A 20,607-nucleotide genomic window follows, 5' to 3' on the forward strand; every position below is an offset into this window, starting at 1 on the left:
TTTTCTAGAGTTATCGAATTCTAACCTTCTAACCAATTTACAGGGGGAACCAAAACCGAAGCACAGATGTCGCGTGTAACCGACAAAACTCGAGGAGACGTACCCCAAACGAATCGTTTATAAGAAAGATTGCAGTGGCGTTAGTTATGCACAATATTTGGCAACTTTCGTTGGTGACGTGTGTTTTCATGTCAAGCTCAGCCTTGACAGCCTAGAAACGAGAAAGCTCGATGTTTGATGTAACGCCACTCACTCGATAATTTTGGCAACTTCGTCTATTGGTGTTTTGGCTTCGGTTTCGTTGGCTAGAACGGATTTCAAAGGTGTCTAATCTTGTTTTAGACGTAATTGCTTATTTTAGTCACTAGATTTTATTGAAGCTACGTCAAGGAGGTAGAAACTAACAGGTTTTTGCAGATGCGCTCGGAAAGCATGAAAAATCGAAGGTGCACTGCCAGTCTGCAGTCTGGTTGTCTGCCCCGTTCTGTTGAAGCAGCATTCTACGAAAGGAATAGAACAGAGGCGGCCACCGTCCGTAGCCCTCCAACTATTCCTTCGAACAGCACGTTCCCAGGCAGAACGCAGCGCACTGTCTTTCGGAAACCTAGTAGCATGGATAATCACAACATGGACTTCTTCTCTACCTTGGCGGATTTCTCTATAAACATGCACCAAATTCGATATTCACTCGCTAAAAAAAATATGCATGCATGCTGTACGTCTTGCCTTGTAAGACAACACCAGAAAACTTGGAATTAAAAGGGCATTCAGACGTCCTACTCGTTCATATGTTTGATACGTGCAGCCACAGACCGCAAGTCCTTCGTCCATAAACTTAAAACTCAGAGACAACGTCGTGCCAGCGAGCATTTAAAGCTTTAAGTTACCTTCCATACAGCTATACGCATGTATTACACACATGCGTACCTTTGACATTGTTTCTAATATAACAGAATACGCGAAAAAACAGGCGATCATCAGCGAACGAAGCGAGAATACTTACACATTAAAAGTGATCCCAGGTGTCTTCTTGATGTGATTTGCACAGCCATAAGAGACGCACGAAATCACCATGGCCTTGTAAAATCTTTAACTGCTTTACAAAATCACGTCACAGTCTCCAAAGGCCACTGCGAGAGAGGAGCTACGAAGCGCACTGTGTCGTCTGCTTCCGAGTCTTTCCCTTTCCAATATGGCGGTGACCGGCGTCACTTATCGGGGCGCACCTCCACTTTAGAAGACATACTATAGAACCTCCTTGACCTAACAAGGCGCAAAATTGAAATTTTCTCAATTGCTGACCTGCTATGAGCATTTATTATTACGCTACTTTATGATGCCTTAATTGTGTCTCGCTAATTGCATGCTAGATAAAAGAAACACAAATAACAAAGATTGAGGAAGCAAAGTTATTTTATTGGCAGAGACTGCTACGCCGCGCGGCGCACGAGCCACTCCACACAAAATCGGCTGCTGAGCCGCACGGAAGTGACGTCATGCACATTTCGGTTAGGCGCTTCGTTTGAAGAGTCGGAGTGTTTAGTGGTACGTCTAGATGTTAAGATAGAAGCAATTAAAAAACGTGAAGGTAAAAAAAGTTCCTTAGGTCCATCGTGAAAACACAACAAAACCGGCTTGTTAATTATTCGAACCGATTGGCAGCTGTGGCGTAGTTGGTTAGAGCGGCGCAATAAGAACTGGAGAGGTCGGTGGTTCGAGCCTTGTTTGATGTATTTGTTACTTTGTCTTTTGCTGTTCGCGCATGTATTGTTTCAACGTTTGCGCCCCCTCAGCCTCCCGTCAGCCTGACTTGCTGCGGGTGGTGGTCCTATCCACTGGCCCTTTAATGTTGGACGTTTAATGACTTTCGCGGAATTGGCTATATTGATTATGATAAGTGTTTCACGAATTAATCGTCAGGAATCTTGATTTCCACACTCGTCAGGAATCTTGATTTCCACGGTATTTATAAGTTTTGATGACAGAAAGGCGCACTGCAACGTAGCCACAGGAAACTTTTTCATGTTACCCAGTGTACAATCACCTGATGAAGTAACCGGCAGGCCACTTCAACATACTGACGTGCCACCACAATGGTCTACGCGATCAGCACTTAATAAACGATACCCAAGGGCAAGTGCCGATGGCGTTAGCCCATGTAACTACAAAACAGCTCGTCTGCCTTGTTGAATAACCCGCACGGCCTGTGACAGCACGGGAGTATTTACGTAGCAACGGATGAGAACGGCCGTACGTGTTCGCACTTAACAAGCCGGCAATGCAGTAGCTTTGGCCTTCGGAGATCACAGGCTTCGTAAGAACACTACAATAAAGTTGTTTCTATCCTTCGTAAGAGCATCGAGTGTGGCTGATTGTACTGTGTAGTACGTTGTTTGATTGGTGACATATTGTACTCAACTAATGTGGAGTGTGCATACTTGTGTATTGTTGCACTTTGCAGACGCACTGGGGTTTCATGCATGTGCGTCCGGTCAGTCACACGTGAACTGTGAAAAGGCATTTATTTTATCATCGACCTTGCCCTTCGCGACAAGCAAAACTCGGCAGCAAGAACACTTTCATTTTTGACAACACTACGCTTCGCATTGCAATCTAGAAAATGCAGTACGCCCAACAACAATAATCCACACTTCATACTAAGAAACTTTATGGCACACACACTCAGATGAAGCTGCGGCACGGTTAGCCACCATAGCGCGGTGGATGGCCGTGCTAGCTCAAACCACCAGGTTCAACTAGGCATCCAGCGATATTATGAAGCAGCGACGACACAGGGTCTCCGGTCCTCCTTGGGGGCGGCCTAAGCCATGGCCATGATTTTGTGGGAGGTTTGTTCTGTGGGAGGTTTCGCCACCTACACACATCGCAGGCAACTACCACAGAACACCAATACACTACCATTTGCAGCTACCATCTCGAACTGTTTACCTTTCGCAGCCGCAGCGCCAATGTCGCCCCTGTACTTAAAATACTTGTAATATGTGTTCAACTTTTTTATTGATATGTTATATAAGGAGATGTTGGCGCACCATTATGGCGCCAGCTACTCCTTAGCCGTTGGGTGAAACTTGAGCACGTATCTTGAAGGAAAACATACAAAGCAGTGCATGGAAAATAGAAAACTCGGACACAGATATGCAAACACACTTATACGCACATATCACAACATAATGGTAAGGAAATGTTCGAAAGTCAATAAATGAAGTCTCTGATAATGTCCCTCGTTAATTTTCGGTCCACTAGCACAAAACAGCAGAGCACACGTCTGGTCCTAATAAAGATGCATTCGCTCGTGTGTACATGTGTTCAACTAACAAATATAGACTGATTTGCTCATTAAACACCTGCTTAGTAAAATTTTTGTAGGTTTAATGCATTACACATGAGTAATTTATGTATTTAAATCATTTTTAAAGTGACGTCACTTTTGTGCGGCGCAGGAGCCACTTCCGTGTGGAGCTGGCTGCTGCGCCGCGCGGAGCAGGAGACGCTGCCAAAAAATGTCCGTAGTGTGTCCATAATCCATGGTACTAATAACTACATACACTACATATGTACACCAATTACAATATGAACAATGTACATGATGATATATGTACAGAATTTACAAGACTTGGTGACAATGTTACGAAATATGTGCAAAGGTTACCAATATTCGTAGAAATTAAACTTACAGCGCTAGAATGAAATGCATATATACCAGAACTCACCCCCATATGGGCTGCACACAAATGTTTAGAAAATAGTTGTTAACAATTTAGAGTACTAGGTACTCTACTATGGGAGAGCATAAAGCCGTCCCGTGGAAATGCTAACCGCCTTTTGTGGCTCACACAAATATATATGAATTCTAGTGTTAGCAAAAAAAAAAAATGTCTGCTGAAATACAGTTTCAATCGAAATGATCAGCATCTGAGTCCACAAATGTGGTGCGACATTTCTTTTTAAAACTAACAATGCAGACAAATTTTGTCTGCTACTGTGACATCCATTTTTAGGTTGCAATATAGTCTTGGTCACAAAACGCAAACCTTTAATTACAAGTATACTTAATATTTATTACCAGCGTGAAACAAGTTATGTAACTACCTGCGCTTTTAAACCCCTGATGAGCGCAACCTCTTATTTTCTCACAGAATCTATCCGGGTAATTTGGATCTCGAGAGGCTGTGTGGTTAAAAAAAAACTGATAAGCTAACAAACATTAACGCTAAATGTATATATTTCTGTTCACTTTTTTTTGTCGGAATAAGTTTTGAAAGGAAAAAAAATGTGACGCTTTTTTTTTCTTCTTCCTAAACGTTGCGATGACCGCAGTTATTTCCTTTCTCCATGACGAGCACACTACGAGCGTCTCTGTTTGCTTTGCGCGTGTTTGAAGCATTTACTGTGTGCGTTTTGTAATTTGTATACTGTCTGTAGTAGCACTGGTACTCGTATGGGCTGAATGTTTTCAAGTATTAGCAGATATGACCAAGTTCAGGGTAAAGAGACGGTTGCAACGAAAGTTCTAACGCCATCGACGTGAATGTTTCAAAATTTTGCTTTTTCCATGCTTCGAACCAGCAATAGAGGAGCCGCTGTTCGAACCGTCGGCCATGCGTAACCTTGCGAACTTGAACGAGACCCTTTACTGCATTGTACTGTGATAAAGCAGAAAGTTCTATTGAGCTGTATTCTCTAGCTGCGATTCGCCCTTGCTGACACTGGCGAAAGTGGTGAGCATACCAGTGCCGCCTTTTTTGCTTTCTGGCTACCTAAACATATCTGGAAAGCTTTATGAAGCTGCTGAGAATGTTGCATCTATAGTGCCGCTGCTGAAGTACTACGTTGTGTTGTGCCAAGTAGTGAATGTATTGTGTCGGTTAAGGTAGAGTCGGCCATTTTTCAAACCTGAACGCGCGAGCGTCGACCGTCCCGTCGATAAGCGCCGTATAACGAAGCATGGCGGCGAAAGGAAATATGATACGCACATGTTCCTGACGAACAGTCATGTGCAACATGCTTTCTGCCTGGCTGTTCAGAGAAACGGACACCAGGATGCCGGAAATCGGCGTTTATTGACCCAGGTCTAAAGAAGAAATGGGCGGCTGTATGTACCATTGTGGAATTCACCGTTGTGGATACCAACGCATTTGAATTGCGGAGTCCTCCCCCCGCCCCCATAGAAATAAACAGGGTGCTGCCGGGACCAGCGCGTCAGTTCAAATTGACTGCACGTTCTAACTAACCGGGTTGGAATTGATGAGTTTTTTCTGTAACGGTGATCAATATTAAAATTGTTATTTTGCTAAATGACCACACTAGCCTCCTTACAATAGAATAAATGATATCTATCTCAGTGCAGAAAGAGAGAAACTTCAAGAAATGTGAATGGTGAACATAATACTTTTAATTGAGTTGGGAAACAAAAAGTACACTGCATTTCATAATGTTACTTTTGGATGTTTTCAGGCTGTCCGCTGAGGGCTGGCAGATTTGATTGTCGCAATTGACCTACTTGTCTACTCTGGCAGAGCGAAAAAAAAGATATTTGAGCACTACTTACTCCCAGTGTCTAGCTGGGCTCACTCCAGGGTTCAGTGGCAAGTCACCGTCTCCTACTTAATTTTTCCATTGTTTCTCTATTTAATTTCTTAAGGGCTGCCTCTTTGCATTTAGGGACATTGTAGCATGATTCCTTTTCACAGGTAAAGCTGTTATGAAATCACAAGAAGGGTTGCAAGTGGTGCCGTAGTTTTCCGCTGCCGGTCTTTTTAACAACTATCGCAGGAAATAATGAATAAAAAATGGAAATAAAAACGCGGAGAACAGAGCGAGATTGGAACCCGGGTACCCTGTTCACAGCTCAGCATTTTACTGCAGAGCCACCCCGTGCTCGTAACTTTGTTGCAAACTCTCCTTAGGCAGGCTTGATGTAGGAAAAAGAGTTGTATTAGTATGAATAATAAAGCGTTTTAGAACAGCAAAGGATGTACCAGGCATCACAGCGTACGAATTGCATAACGAGTGCGTTGTTCAATGCTCCAACTCGTTACAAAAACTTATTCTTGATCACATATTAAGTGTGGCGCTTACCCGCTTAGTCGTCGACAGCCACTGCATAAAAAAATTGCACAAAATTCTTTGCAAGTGTGTAGGGGATACCACGCTTCTTCGAAGAATGACGAAGGATAGCATAATATTGGCCAGTCAAAGCCGTGGGCCCGCCTACTGCACAAAACTTATGATCATTTGTGGCATAGTGGGCACCTATTTAAGTGTGCTTCTTGTAGTTAAAGCGTGTTTAGAAAAGACTCTGACAGGCCGCTCTTCCAGTCTTGGCCGTGACTATGTTGCGTGTTCCGCGCAGATCTGGCGGCACTAATGGAAGTGCTGCTCTGATTCCTCCAAACTGCTCCAAACAGTAATTTTTCTTACGCATTGCTCCAAACCTGCTCCGAAATGACACCTATAGAATGAGAATGACGATTTTTTTGTGTTTGACCGAATACACAAACTGAAAAGAATATGTGTACTATCATCCCAGTGTGCTGCATGTGTGCAGCATTATCAGCTCTGATCTCGTTTGCATGACAAAAGCTGGCATATTAAGCATATTTGGCTGTTCTTTTTTTTTCTCTCTGTTAGACATGCAGGCTAGTGTGGTAAAATGCGAAAGTTAGCAGGATTGTGTTTACCTCATACCGGTTATCCACTGCTTATTTAGCAACACTTATATTGGACTCTGTTTACTTCTAAAATATGGCACTCAGCTTTTCCAGTTTTAACATGCTTTGTGCCACAAATACTAGTATTTTGAATTGTAACTTACTTCAGGGCAAATTTTTGACAACCTGCGATTGTTTGCTTCATGAAATTTATATTGATTGTTGTCTCTTGAATATACCATTAGCATTTACGAGATGCTTCGACAATGCTCTGAACTTCTTTATAGTGTGGGCAATTTCCTGCTCCTAAAATACCAGTGACTACTCTTAATTAGCATTTTTTTTCTGCTCCGTAAACATTTACGACTGCTACAAAGTAGTAATCTTTTTGTGATGCTAAATGTCACTTCCATCACTTCTAGGGTGCACGTCTTCGGACTTTCAGAATTAAGTTTTCCCAAACCAAAGTTCCATCACTGTGGCTTTTTCTTCTTTTTTTCAATGACCGGGAATGCTTGAAGCATGTGTTTAAAGCACAAAAAGATTTCTGGAAGATTATTCAGCAATAAAGAGTTTTTTGTAATAATTTACTTGAGCGAATTCTGCCCTGAAGGGACAGACAAAATCAGTTGGTATATCTAGTAGGTTAAAAGGAAGAAAGCGCATCATATACTCATCCAGCAGCATTTGCCCTGGTTGTAGCGTGTCTTTCTTTCATTTACTTTATGTGTTGAAAGGGTGGAAATTGCATTTCACTGTCGAAACTTAGCAGACAAACATGACTTTTCGAGCAGGAAATACACTATCCCATCTTTCCTTCTGGTAATAAGAAAACATGAAGCCAGAAAACAATCAAATTTTCATTTGATGTTATGCAACCCTCTTATGCAGCACTTCAGCCCTATAAAGAAGAAAATATGTCCTACATACAACTTCCAGCGCACTTACTGTCCTCCATTGATCGAAGGACTTCTCAGTAACCTCGAATGGGATGTTGACACATATCAGATGGACCACTTTGCTTGTCTGTCCTGCTATACATGTGATTCTCTGTAATGACGAGAATATTTCAAGCAGCTTCTTGCCACTAGCTCAATAAGTAATATAAATTTTCGCTTGGAAGTACACTCTTGGTTAGACTTAAAGAGGTGTGTCATTGTTTTCATTTGCTTGAACTTGCCCTTTGTAGTCGCCACCTTTTGAGGCCAATGGTGACAAACATTAGTAAGGTTGGTCCCAACTAGGTTACTGTGAACGCTGCTTTGGTATTGTTCTATCTCAAATCACGAAGCCTAATGAGTGTTTGAACAAATGTTACCTAAAAAGAAAAGAAAGAAAGGCATGCATTATAATGGGACAAAAGCCGGCATTATTCCATGTCAGCGTATCCGTTCTTGTGCTAAAATCTTCCTGGGGCATGTAAAAAGAAAACGATTGAAGATGGTGATGTGTGATTAATGCATTCACTGTTTGTCAAGCAGCTGGTTGCAGTGCGAACTTGGCACAAGGACAAAAGGAGGCACGAAGAACAGGTGCACACCTACGGTAAATGCAGGAGAGTTGGATGCTGCTGCTACTATCAGAACCGTCGTTTAACCCCCAATTGAAGTCAGGCGCATGCTAGAGGACCAGCTAAGTTCAAATTATGTGGCAGAGTATATTTTCCGGGTCAAAATAATATATTTTTGTCTCATGAAATCGTATTTTCTGGGATTTCAGATCTGCTATTTTATTCAACCAGCATTCTGTCTATTTGCTATGAAAATAGTCACTGAACAAGTTTTTCCAGAATGCTCAAAAGCATGACATTATTCCTGCATCATCAATTGAGACAGGGAGTGCTCCTAAAATGGTTTGGTTCCATAAGGTTTGCAATCAAATGAAATATTTCTAGCTCTACCCAAGAGCCCAAAAATAATTATTCATGTCCTTGAATGTAAATGCAACTTGCTTCTCCTGAAGGATGTGAAGTGCAACGTGGCCTGCGTGTTGGGAAATAAGCAGTTCCACATCTCCTCGTGCATCGACGCATGACGTCATCGGGCACACTGGTGCTACTCGTGATCCTACCGCTTCGTGCGTTTTTCGTCAACCTCCTGGTACTGTGAGTGACGTCCGACGAACAATTATTTTGAGATGCACCGATTGTCGCGCTTGTGTGGGCTAGGAGCATAGGGTTAGCACTTTGGTGACATTTGTAGTGCTTGGCCAATCAGAGTGTTTGTGATTGTATCCAGTCGATAAATGTTTCGTGTCCCTGTCTCAATGCCCCGAACCACCACTTATATTTTAGTTTTTGTTCATATTTTATGTTTTGGCTTAGCGGGGAAGGTCATCTGTATTTGTGCAAATATGGCATTAAAGTGAAAACACTTTTGGTTGAGTATATTTCTCATTACATCATTTTTATGTTTTATGAAAATGTCAGGATCTATTGTACATACTAGTAATATTAAGACCTGACTAATGCAATTTTTGGGAGATTTGAAAAGATTTGTAGAAACCTTTTGTAAACACTAGCAGACTAAAAGCTACATTAGAACCCATAGTGTTTTTAAAGGATAGTTCACGTCATGCTTACTTTTTGCAAGTAGTTTACCAAACTAACGCTGTAGTGTAGACATATTGTGTAGTTCTCAATTACGTCAATTGTTGTAGTTGAGAACCTTCGAAAAGGTATGCATTCTGCAGGGCTACACTTATTTTTCAATTCTAAGGAGAGAGCATAATTGTGAAGTTAGCATAGTGCCATTCTTGCAGAAAGGCCATGTCTGCATGCTGTGCACAGTGATACGGAGAGCACACAACTATTTGTGTCATTCCTGAAGGTAGCCTTTTGGGTGCATAAGTAGCTATTGCTCTCTAAAAAGAACAAAAAATTAATATGATACTGCAGCATTAAAAACTGTGCCAAACTGAGTGTGTGTTGTGTTTGTGGTATTCAGTTTTTTTTCTATCATTTGTATTCTAGACTAATGTCATCTAGTTGAAGAAGACGTGCAAGTAGCACAAGTGCTAAAACCAGAGAAATCTTGCCAAAGGGTTAGTGCGACTTGTCCTGTCTGTCTTGATTTTCTTTCTCTTCATTCTCTTGCATGCATATTCTGGTGAGGTCGCTGTGCTGTGGACATTTTGTCTGGCAAATTTACCATGAAAGTACTCGACACAGTAGAAAGAGAAAAAAAACTGATATTGACATGTTGTACAAAAAAAAAATGCCTGTATATTTTCTCATTGTGGGCTCTTGCATCTTAGTGCATCTGTAAAACTGCTGTTAGTATCAAGAAAACTATTGGTGTACCGAAGTGGGTAGTTTTTGGGAGTTTTTCTTCTCTTTACACTCTGTTAGAGAGCTACACTTTTGAAGCTTAAGATAACGAATCTACGTGTTTTTATTGCAACAGTTACCCAAACGGGAATAAAACTTCGAAATATTCAATTTCAATTGATGAGTGTAAAGCAAGTTTGTTGCAAAATCTTATCTTAACGTAGGAAAAACTAATGTATGCTGCTGCTATCTACACTACATGTTCTCTATATGATCTGCCTGGTGTGGCACCCACTTCTTCTCTTTCTTGTGGTCATAGAACACTTTAAATCCTTGTATGGGCTCATAGTTGCATGAAAGGAACAGCAGATAATAATTGAGGTGTACGGCAGATAACAAAATTGTGTGTTAAAAAATATATTAAGCTCCTTTAACATTACTGAGTAAATTAATTCATTTAGATCATATGGCAGTGGTGCCAATAGAAAAAAAAAACCAGCACACAAATATTATATAAACTGGAACTAAAAAAATTTATTGTGGCAAAAAAAAGTAAGAAACGTTTTATCTGATATTCAACATTTATCAGTTCTGAAAGAACAGTTTCTTGTATTCCGAGTCATCAAATATATCATTGTTCACTCACTGCCCACTCAGTACATATTAAGAACGGTAAAAGCACACTGAAAACGAGGGCACAAAGAAGGCACACTCACACATAGCACAACCTGCGTGTGTTTGTCCTCGTTTTAAGTGTGCTTTTACCGTTTTTTAATCATGAAACAGGAACGTTCCCAGATGTCCACCTCAGTACATACTAGAGAAAATATTAGTAGTCTGTCTAAATATGTCCATGCATATCTATTTCACTGTGTGACAATAGTCTGTGTCTATTATAACTGTAAAGTGAATTAGTGTTTAGTATTCAGCCTTAGGCTCCTTTCGCAATGCATGGAACCATTTCATTTATGCTCCACTTCGTTGTTTCCATGCCTTGTCACACAGGGCACATGGAGCCCCTTGAGAAAAGTTTGTACAGTACTCGCGGATTGAAACGGGACAATGTACGGCCAAGTAACCCGCATTATTTCCTTTCCACTGTCTTCATTTCGGGATATATTGGCATCTTTTCAACTCGAACGAGTAGATCAGAGCCAAATTTATGCTTAGAGAGCAGATTCGTCGCAACGGTTATCATGAGCAATAGCGCATGCCAGTCATGATACCAATTTCTGGTTTGAATCCATGAGTGCTGTACATCAAGCGTGCTGGCTGTTCCGTCACCTGCTGCTCGTTGGCACGGTTGGAGCACCTAACAAAAAAAATGCCATGGCTTGTTGGCTGTTAATAAAATCTAAATAATACACATATGTGAACGCACCTGTATGTATCTCTACAGATGATGTGCGAAAGCAATAGTGCAGTCAGCGTAGGTATTACACTGTGCAGAATTTAGCCGTTAAACAGCATAAAACTTGTCACATGTTGATACGTGCAGTCAAAATATGCTATCGTGAGCAATGTAGGATGGCACACCGACTTCCTAATTATTCATTGATTACTTGTTCACAAGCTAAACAATCATTTGTTCATTATTGGGTTGAATCAAACTGCAAAGAGGTGTTATAGTGTTCAGCTATAGAGATGACAATCTTATTTGCATGGAGAAGTCATGTGCTGTGCAAATAAGTGAGCGCATTCTAAATGTGTCTTAAGCAAACGGAATGGGACTAGAATTCAATTGCAAGGTATCTTGCTTTGATAATTTGCAGTTTCTTGACACATCTTTTTTATGTTTCACTGCGAGCATGTTTGTGGGCAGTATTCTTCGGGTTCTGCAAAACAAGTTCTATTTCGTGTTGGCGCATTCGAATAATGTGAAACGAGAAAAAAAAAACTTGTGCGCACAAGATGAGCATTGTTTCCAGCTACAAATTGATCATCTCAAAATGGCAAAGTGATTCATACGTGTCGTTGCATCGGTTTGTGAAAATCTGTTTGCGTGGCAAAGAAAAATAAATATGGATGTTCTCCACCCATGATAAATGAAGAAACTGGAAATATTGCAGTTATACCTTGTATGTATAGGAAGTTGCATAAGGAATGAGGAATGGAGGGAAGCGATGTGGGATGAGGGTTGTGTTTGCTGCCCCAAATAATCTTAGTCGCATTTGTTCCATAGTGCACAAAAGGACTCAAGGTCTGCATAGGGCAAAAGAAAATGAGGTTAGAGGCGTGCCAATTGACCACTTTCAAGCAATCCGAGAAACCCCCGTGGGCGCGCAAAGCACGATGGGAATAGTCTCTACGTTGAGTGCGCCGGCTGTTTTGTCACCCTCTGCTTGTTAGTGCTGGGAGCACCAAACGAAAAATGCATCACTGATTGTTGACTATTATTAAATCATAAGTACTGCAAATGTCTGAAGGTACTTGCATGTATCTCAACGCATGAAACTCGAAAGGAATCATGCAGTGAGTGTAGGTATAACCGAGCGTATGTATACGGCTTGATACGCATGCGAGTTGTCGCGTGCCGATACATGCAGTCAAAACGAGCTTTCGTGAGTAATGTGAGCTGAAACATAGAATTAATAATTATTCAATAATTACTTATTCACAAACTTCCCATCACACGAATGTCCTCGCATTCTTTTCACCACACCTTGGGTGGATCAGCACTCAGTTTAATTCCACGGATTAAATGGCTTTTCTCTGCTATATATGGCAAGCTATTTTGGCGCCGTTGCTTCCAGGGACGTCTGCCTTATTCACATCCCGCAGAATTAACTTCTTGTTTATCGCCTATCTCTCTATAGCTTCTTGAGACGATTACCTGCCTCGGGACCCGCACACAGGTATCCAACTCCAACCAAACACGCGCCTGAACACGTCAACACGCGCCGCTATCACTCGGCCTCGGGCCTGCGACGGGAAGGCACGCTTCACATGTCGCACGAGTTGTGTCACCACGCGTTTTATTGCGATAACGTTAAAGAGCTCGCTTAGCAGAAATTTCGCCGTCGGTGTTGGCGGGGCGTCGTCGGTTGTTGCCGAAGAGATCGAGAAAGTTCCAAATAAAATTTTAAAAAATATGGACCATCTCCCCAAAGGTAACCATGATGGGATGCGAAGCAGCAGCGGTGCGCACGGCGTCGACGCAGCTGAAACGGGCGTCGACGCAGGTGCTGAAAGAACGGTTTGAAACGAAACTTTGTGTTGCCTTTGCTCGAGTAAACGTTTCTTTGAAACGCAAAGACACGGGAGACGGGTTGCGGTTCATGTAAGTTGCCTCACAGATAAACGAGTCAAATTAGTGTTTCCACTCGACGTGCGGTCAAGCGTTGCGGGCAGTGGAGAGGGTGAAGCGAAAGAGAAGCGTTGCGAGCGGGCGGAGGAGCAACACCACCTAGGTAGGGTGGCTTAACCTAGGGGTGTTGGGAGCTGCTGCAGGTGAGGGAGAGTGACGTCAACGCGCAGCTGCGTTCCCACAATTACGGCGGGGGGAACGCGGTGCGGTGGGTTGGCATGGAGACACAGTCGGACAGCGTTACACAGGCTAGTCAAAGGGCTGCTTCACATCTACTAATAAAAAGTTGCAGTCCAGTCCGAGTTAAAATCGAACCCAAGTAGTCTACGTGGCAAGCAGGTGTACCACAGAGCCACAACTACTTTGAAAAAAAAAATCACTGTATTTATGAATGCTACACAGTATAGCGTTTTTTTAACGCATCATGTATTGCGTGGCAGAAGCGTACAATCGCAGCAGGCATAAAAATGAGACTTGAGCAACGAGTGGGTGTTTAAAGGTTCACCTATTACAAAGCGCTCAGACATATATCATCATCAGCAGCAGAAGAACAATAAACAAAATGAACAGCTGCATAGGCTCGCGTGTTTCCCGGCGGACACGTAGTGCGGCCCTTCGCAAATTTCCAAAAGAAATAACTATGACGTAGTGGGCATTTAACAACTGTGCTTGCAATAGACATTCAATGATACTGTCACGGGGTCGTGACGTGGCCGAAGACAGGAGACTTCGTGTTGGGATTTAACTGTTTATTTGGGCGAACCTGTGCCCGGTGAACGGAAAGTCCAATTACAGCAGCAGTCTCGCACAGATAGCAGTCTCGGACTGATAGCGGCGAACGGAGCGTCGGCCTTCGATCAACAACTGACAAGCGGCGAAGCGCGTCGGCATTTATACTCTTGCCGTCGAATGTTCTAGCGTTATCGCTGGCGGTGGCGTAGGTTCCAGAAGAATCTGTACCGTTCGCACAGTGGGCGTGATCTTATCGAAATGATCTTATACTACAGTCTGGAACCTTCTCGAAAACTGCAGGCGCGGTTTGCGCTGAGAATCGTGTGGTGTTTTGGGACGATAACAAAAACTTGGGAAATGGAACGTGGCAATACATTGGAACGGCCAATGTTATCCGCGGACAGTCGTTCGTTTCCTTGCAGCACGGTTGAGGCATGCACTGAGAACTGCAGCGGGTTAGCATTTCAAAAGGCAATTCGCACGAAACTCGATCACGCTATCACGATTTATACTCTTGAAGACAAAGCTCAAGCGTCCTCCGATTCTGCGTTTTGCAAAACTGCACCGAAAATTCTATTCTGTGTACTGTTTCACTTTTCAAGTGTCTCGCTTCTTGTCAAAAAAAAAACGTCTCGCTGATTTCCCAAAGGATATCTTGTAGCGCAACATTCTGCATTTTAATGTTAATTCTGCGTGCTTTCCTCAGATTGGCATCGACCGGCATGTTTGTTTAGATCGGCCCGTACAGCGACCATTTATCGCTTGCATAAAGTATTATCGCGTCTCGGCGACTGCAGATCGTGTCAGAACATAGCAAAACACATAATTTCGCCGCTGTAAAAATCACCAACGTTTTTACTGAGTCCCGTAAACAACCAGATCGCTTCAAGGACGGCCAAAAAGATTGATTGATTGATGTGTGGGGTTTAACGTCCCAAAACAACCATATGATTATGAGAGACGCCGTTGTGGAGGGCTCCGGAAATTCCGACCACCTGAGGTTCTTTAACGTGCGCCCAAATTTGAGCACACGGGCCTACAACATTTCCGCCTCCATCGGAAATGCAGCCGCCGCAGCCGGGATAAGGACGGCGAAGAAGACGAAGATCGTGATACTTCTAGGGTGTGAGCCAGAAGTTTAGGATTTACATCATTAGCACGTACCCACTCGGGTTGATTGGCCAAGAAGCAAATAGTAAGAAGAATAAAATAAATCATATGGCCATAATATACAACTTTTCCGTATAGACAGCGACCCTCAAGTTTATTGATTTCATTGATTTGTGGAGTTTAACGTCACAAAACCACCATATGACTATGAGAGACGCCTTAGTGGAGGGCTTCGGAAAATTTGACCATCTGGGGTTCTTTAATGTGCACGAAAATCTGAGCACACGGGCCTACAGCATTTTTACCTCCATCGAAAATGCAGCCGCCGCAGCCAGGATTCAATCCCGCGACCTTTGGGTCAGTAGCCGAGTACATTAGCCACTAGACCACCGCGGCGGGGCCACGATGACCCTCAAGCTAACAGTCAAAAAGTAAATGAACGAGTTTTTTTAATTGATCATTTCAATGTAACTTCAGGTGCGGCAAAGAAAGTTTTCCCGCCTCGACGTGGAGTTCACGGATGGGGAGGGGGGGGGGAGGGAGTTGGTTTGTGCTCATATTAAAGAGAAAAGCGGATTGTATATAAAGGACACTTTTCAATAAAAACTTCAGTTGCGAGTACAGTGCATGTCCTGTCTTATTCTCGATCGTCCTTTGTATTCGTTCTACCGCTGCCTCATTTCCCCTTCAATATGAACGTGGAGTTCGTTTGCGAAAATCACAGGGGCCTGACTGCCATCGCGTTTTTTTGTTTTTGTTTTTCATGTACATTGAGCAAAAAAGCTACGGAGCATCTCACACATTGTGAAAATCAATTTCATGCGAAGGCTATGTCGTGTCATTTTTTTTTTCGCTTTGAGCCAATGGCCATGAAGTGGATGGCGTAGTTTTGGACATATCGAGGGCTTACAAGGCACTCGAACTTCACTGATGACTTCAGGGTATAAGTCATGGTCCGATGATTGGTCGGTACTCACGTTAGAGCGTATGCGTCAGCGTTATCGAAATATAGTGCACGCTACGGTGCGTGCGTGCAATTAGCGGTCGTTGGCGTATTCTTCCGGGGTCGAGCAACGCTTAACTAAGGCTTGCAGGGCATCGGAGTACATATAGACGCAAGACTACGATGACAGTGTTCACCGTAGAACAGTCGTTTACCAAACCGGCGACAGAGTATGGATTTGGACTCCCATACGGCAACAATTAAGGAAATAATTTGGACCATACCAAGTATTGTGACGACTCAGTGAAGTTACCTTACGAAGTCGTTTCCGGCAGTTTATATATTACGAGGCGTCACCAGCACCGTTCTGAACTCGTGCACAAAATGCGCATGAAGCCGTATGTCAGTGAGTGATTTTTCGTGAGACATTTCTTCGAAAAAAAAAAATCTGCAACACTGATTTAGCATCAGGGCGATGCTCCTTGACAGAGAGAGAGAATCAAATGACGCGACATGTGAATGGAAACGAGGATGAGGTAATTTAACAGACGTCATAAAGTGCGATTGTGGATATTTGAGGTCGAAGAAGACATTCTTGATATTCAGCTGATTTCCCCCTCTTTTTCTGTGGTTTTCTTACATTAGTTAAATTAAATACAAATTCTTTTTTACACAGTTGTAATGCTCACAGAAAAAGTACACTACGCTTTCTTTACCAATCCCCCTGAGTGATTATGAGTGATAACTTCAACGAAACAAACAAACAAGCAATCAGCTACTTTACGTTCTGTTCATCTGAGTGAGCATCAAAATTTCATATAAAATTTGTAATGTTTTTATCCTATAACCTCAGTCATTCTAAAATTTCATAAGATTTTATAAGACTACTCAAATCTTAGCCGATCCCCTACAGTGGGTATGAGCCAGAAGAGAAGGTGAACAAGAACAAGCTGCTTTGAACACGCAGTTTCCGCCATAAGGAGCACCAGTCTTTTGTTCGTGTTGCACCGCGACAATAACATTTACTAGATCGTTAACAAAGTGGTTGGACAACCCTGCAACACAATAGGTGCTGCCCTTAGTCCGATTCAGCTTCAAGCGCTGGTGTGGAAGGACTACCTCGCTGAATGCTGGATTTTTCCGGCTAGAACCAATCTTTTTTTTTCTTGCATCGATCGGGATTTTCAGTTTCTTTACGTCGGCGGGTTGCTCCAGTACTTCAAGGATATCGACCAACTAAAAGGTCTATTCTCACGATTCCTTAGTTGAAGTAGACAACACATTACGAGGGTTGCAGTAGGCGGGTAAATGCCGCGCGTAACTAAGAAAAGGGGCTTCATGACGTACCCGACAAGCATATGCCACGTCATTCATGACGTGACTCGTCTTGGTCCTATGTCCTCCTGCGCTAACCTTGGTTTATACTGAGTTAAGGAGACGACCACGAGAACATACAGACGTATATAAACGGTTAGGTAGATTGACAGAGCCTTCGTCGGCCAAGAAATGCTTCGCATTAAAAAAAAAGTCTTGTACACAAGGCGGAGGACAATTGCATCGCGCCCAATTACGCACATAGCACCGCAACCAGTTTAGTGACGATGTTAAACTTGTGGCACCACTCATTTATGTTATCTAGATCACTCTGGCGCATACTCTTGTTTGTGACTCTCTAAGGAAGACAGAAAACAACATGCTTTCCTTGTTTTATTGTTTCCCTACTGGGGTACAGCGGCGACGGCCGGCACGTCTCCGGCGCGTTCCACTACTCCGTCCTGGCCGGCCACTTCGGCAGCGTAGCTGGACGGCGCGTTGCCACCCGAATCGGCCATGCTGGATTCTTCGCGGCCATAGAACCTGGACGGCTCCTTCTTTGCGTATGCAACAGCAGCTGCCTCGCCGTAGTCGTACTGCGGGTAGCGCTCGTTCCAGGTCTGCTGCACGTGACCTCCGTAGTCTGACTGCCATGAGCCCCACTGCTTCGCGTTTCGCCGGGATCCTGGCACTGCGGCAGCGGAGCGCCGCTGCTTCTGGTAGCCTTGGTGTTGATAACCAGTCCGGTAGTCGTACCCTCCGGCCGCGTACTCCTGTTCCGGCTCCTTGCGACCTTCCTCGAACTTGAAGCGCTCCGCCGAGGCGGCGCCGGTGTCCGATTCCAGTGGAGCCACGTATGATGCCTGGAAGGATTCCGGACGCCGGCCCACCTCAGCTGGCTCGCGCACGGCTCGCCGGCGGTAGTTGTCCCAGCCGACCTCAGTGTCCGCAGAGTAGTCACCGTTGGGGTAGTAGTAACGCGGGTTGTCCAGGCGCCTGCGGCGTCTGTGGGCATTCCGGCGCAGCCTGCTACGCGGTGCCAGGCCGTAGCTGCCTGCTGACTGCGCAGCCCCGGGATATTCCTGGTGGCTGGCCGGCGCTAGGGCGGCGCTCAGTGGCACGCCAACGGATCCAGCCACGATCACGGTCCTTGGGACGGCCTGTCGGTTGTCTGCGATAAGAAATAACTGGCATCAACAGCGCACCGGTCAAGTTGCTCGCGTTTCTTACCTGCAGCATCTTGATCTTGCGCTCCTACCCCTGTTGTGACGGCGCCCAGTCCAGTAACCGCTACTATCAAGCACAGCCACATAGCTAACATTCCAATCAGCGCCATGGCGTCTCTCGTCTTCCTCGTCGTAGCGCGAGGCGCCCACGAGCGGCAGTCGCGCTTTACGCCACGCGGGTGGAAACTCAGAAAAGAGAATAAAGAAAACAAAAGCGACATTTGTTGTACCATCGTCAAATATATTTGTCCTTTGTAAAAAAAAGACATTTGTTTAAAAGGAGACCAAAAAAAAATGTGACGAAAGGTGGTGAGGCATGGCTAGAGAAACGTGCTCACAGTGGAGAAAGTGGTGAATAAGTATAATAATAACATCTCGTGTTTTACGTGCCAAAACCACCATATGATGATGAGAGACGCCGTAGTGAAGGGCTCCAGAAATTTCGACCCTCTGATGTTCTTTAATGTGCGCTGACTATTTCGTGTCCACTAAAATGGGACCGCCGCGGCCATAAAGCTTTGGACAGCAGATAGTAAAAGAAAATAAAGTTTCATGAACATGCCTTGCTCATTGAAGGCAATGGGGAAAAGGTAATTTTGATAAATTCAAAGATTTCGAGCATTTGAGGTATTGCTGGAATAAACAGTGGTGTGTATCTCGCCTGTTAGAGGTCACTTATACCAGATTGCGCTGTGCTGTTCCACAACTAAATTATTACCTTAACAAAGCTCGACTCAGGGCATCACCGCTAAGCATTTGGTGCAACGAAATTGAAACAATCGAACATTTCTTTTTATTCTGTCATCGTTATTCTTATCAAAGGAAAAGATTTTTTAGTAGCCCCATTACAAAAGCTTGGAATACAAGTAAATCTACCAGTAATTTTATCACTTGGCGGAACTTCATTTAGTTACTGCCACAGGGATATATGCTCCACTGTGTTTGATTACATCAACGCAACTAAAAGATTACCGTGCTAGTGAGCCCTAACCTTCTCAGATCTTTAGTTTATAATTCGTAGCTATGTCTGTCAAAAACAAGAGATGGTCTGACCGCTTGCTAAGCAAACATTTCTGTTTTTTGGTAGTATGATTTTTAAACTACTTTTTTATATTGGCTTCATTTTCATTTTCGTTTCACTTAAATATCCTGCTTGTTTTCAGCTGCAGGTACCACATCAGTGTACCGATGCTCACGAGTCGTGGAAAAACAGAGAGTTCCCACAGAGTCGGTCATTGTAACATTTGCAGGCGTACACAGACCAACAGAGATTAAGGCATGGCCTTTGATTTATAGAGTTGAGGCTCTCGCTCTCCGCCCGCTTCAATGCATCCAGTGCTGGCGATATGGTCATACCGTTAAGGGGTGCAGATCGTCTCCTCGATGCCGCATATGCGGAACCCGAAAACGCGTTCCTCGCAAAATGAACGATGCTGTCTTTGCCAAGGTGCTCACCCTGCTGATCATTCAAACTGCCCGGCTAGAGATCAAGAGCTCCAAATTTTAGAGATAATAGAAAGGAAGCGATGCTCACGCCGTGAAGCTCGAGCCACAGTATTAGATATATCGTGCTGGTACGCGGCAGCTGCTGCTCGACATTCTAAAGCTATGGAAACCTCTATAGGAGAAGTTGTGGCAAATGCTGTCGAAAAGGCCATGTCGAAAGCACTGACCGCCCTGTTTTCTACCCTGTCAGAAACAATCGGGCAAGCTTTGACAACTCAGATGAGTCAAATCTTACATAGTGCAGTAAACCCTACTATCGATACAGGTATTGCGCTTACCCACGAAGGCATAGATGAAACCACGCCAGAAACTGCGTCTGGTGCAGAAACTGCGTTGGAGTACACTGATACTCTTCCATCTCCTTGCGAACGGCACGATGAGAGTGGTTCCGAGGCCATTTCACAAACTGTTGAAAATGTGGATTTGGACAACAGAGCCGCAAAACGCCGGGCTTCCCCTTACTCACCGAAATCCACCATCCTCCATAAATTGAAGTAAAGAAAGTGCCAGGACAACAGTCCGCTGACGAA

General features: G+C 43.8%; 1 protein-coding gene across 1 annotated transcript; it reads right to left on the reverse strand.

Annotated features, from left to right (window-relative positions):
* Positions 1-17,725: 17,725 nt before the first annotated feature.
* LOC142776123 (uncharacterized) lies at positions 17,726-18,811 on the reverse strand. Its single transcript, XM_075879144.1, has 2 exons — positions 18,576-18,811; positions 17,726-18,516 (listed from the first exon to the last, which is right to left on the reverse strand). Exons 1-2 carry the CDS (start codon positions 18,802-18,804, stop codon positions 17,750-17,752), a joined length of 996 nt encoding a protein of 331 aa, XP_075735259.1. The 5' UTR covers positions 18,805-18,811; the 3' UTR covers positions 17,726-17,749.
* Positions 18,812-20,607: the final 1,796 nt, after the last annotated feature.

Source organism: Rhipicephalus microplus, chromosome X, assembly GCF_043290135.1.
Source record: "Rhipicephalus microplus isolate Deutch F79 chromosome X, USDA_Rmic, whole genome shotgun sequence".
NCBI classification, from domain to species: Eukaryota; Metazoa; Arthropoda; class Arachnida; order Ixodida; family Ixodidae; genus Rhipicephalus; species Rhipicephalus microplus.

Excerpts from the sequence above, each read along its gene's own strand:
- LOC142776123 (XM_075879144.1), bottom strand. The coding sequence starts at position 18,804 with ATGGTACAACAAATGTCGCTTTTGTTTTCTTTATTCTCTTTTCTGAGT. Across the intron at positions 18,517-18,575 it reads GCAAGATCAAGATGCTGCAG|ACAACCGACAGGCCGTCCCA; the intron begins GTAAGAAACGCG and ends TTCTTATCGCAG.